We start from the raw sequence: 1,121 nt of genomic DNA, 5'->3' as shown, positions 1-1,121 counted from the left end.
GGGGGAATGGAAGAGCACCCCGCCCCCCTTTTTTCTCTTATGGTTTATTCTATCTTTGCTTCTAGAAGCTGTCCTGCCTGCCTGTGAGGGGTGTGTACGTATCGGGACCCCCGAATATTCATGAACTGCTATGTACCCCCTCAGTCATTCGGCTCGGCATCCTGGAATGGCTGTGCACACGGTAAGCTGCGTTCAGCACTCCTATTGATGTACATGGAATGTATGGGAACACTTCACCCGTTCTACTACCCGAGACCGCGCCGAGCATCCGACTTCCATCACCGAGCCCTGCCGCTCTGCGTTCCTGAATGCTCCTGGTACTCTGAGCCCCCAAGGCTGGATTCATGACACTTGTGTTGCGTTAAGCGTGCATTGATGCATTAAAGGAGAGCTATGGGGTCAGTGCTTTTCCCCATAGTTCTCAGTGTCACTAGCATCCTCCCGCCACCCTAAGCTCAGTATATAGGGAGCTACAGCTCGCTGTATACTTAGACCACCGCAGCCGGGACGGATCCCAACATTATTGTCTGGATCCACCCAGATGCGTGACTGACAGCTGGCTCTGCCTATCTAGAGGCAGAGCCAGCTGTACCCGCCCCCTCCCCCGTCCGTTCCGCCAGTCAGCGCTGAAGGATTGGAGTGGGGAGGGGGAATCCCTGCAGGGAGCCGTGAGTGTAACAGCTGTTACTTGTTCTTATTCTGCATATCCGCTTAGGGCCCATTCACACCGGTGGGCTCACCTTCTCCCCTAACGCACCCGCTGGTGTGCATCGTGCAGAGGTGGTGCGGTGGATTGTTGCACTGTTTACTTTTTTAACTTTATTGAAATGTCATAAAATTATATGTAATTTCTGTGCGCCGCAACACGTTTCTGTGCAGTGCGCTGCGTCAAAATGCGCTACGTGAAAATGCAGAATGTCCTCATTACAACGCTGCCCTGGTGCGAGCTAAACTAACAGGACAGGAAATGGCTTTGTCTATGCGTTGCGCAATACTGCGCAACGCATGTGGCATGAAGGAGCCCTTCGAATTTAAGTTTGTCATTAGTTCAAACTACATTAATGTCCCATTGGAAAGTTTATTAATCGTGTGTGTGTGTGTATATATATATATATATATAT

The 1,121-nt window shown here is 50.8% G+C and overlaps 1 protein-coding gene across 1 annotated transcript in view; it reads left to right on the top strand.

Moving 5' to 3' along the window:
• HAUS7 (HAUS augmin like complex subunit 7) overlaps positions 1 to 1,121 on the top strand; it is a 16,152-nt gene that overhangs the window by 1,429 nt on the left and 13,602 nt on the right. The window contains exons 2-3 of the mRNA XM_018574368.1: positions 66 to 181; positions 880 to 1,046. Coding sequence (XP_018429870.1) covers positions 66 to 181; positions 880 to 1,046 — 283 coding nt within the window. The remainder of the gene's footprint in view (positions 1 to 65; positions 182 to 879; positions 1,047 to 1,121) is intronic.

This window comes from Nanorana parkeri, unplaced genomic scaffold, assembly GCF_000935625.1.
Source record: "Nanorana parkeri isolate BGI_ZX_2015 unplaced genomic scaffold, ASM93562v1 scaffold2903, whole genome shotgun sequence".
NCBI lineage: Eukaryota > Metazoa > Chordata > Amphibia > Anura > Dicroglossidae > Nanorana > Nanorana parkeri.
Note: the sequence above shows the minus strand (reverse complement) of the source record. Positions and strands in the feature narration are given on the sequence as shown.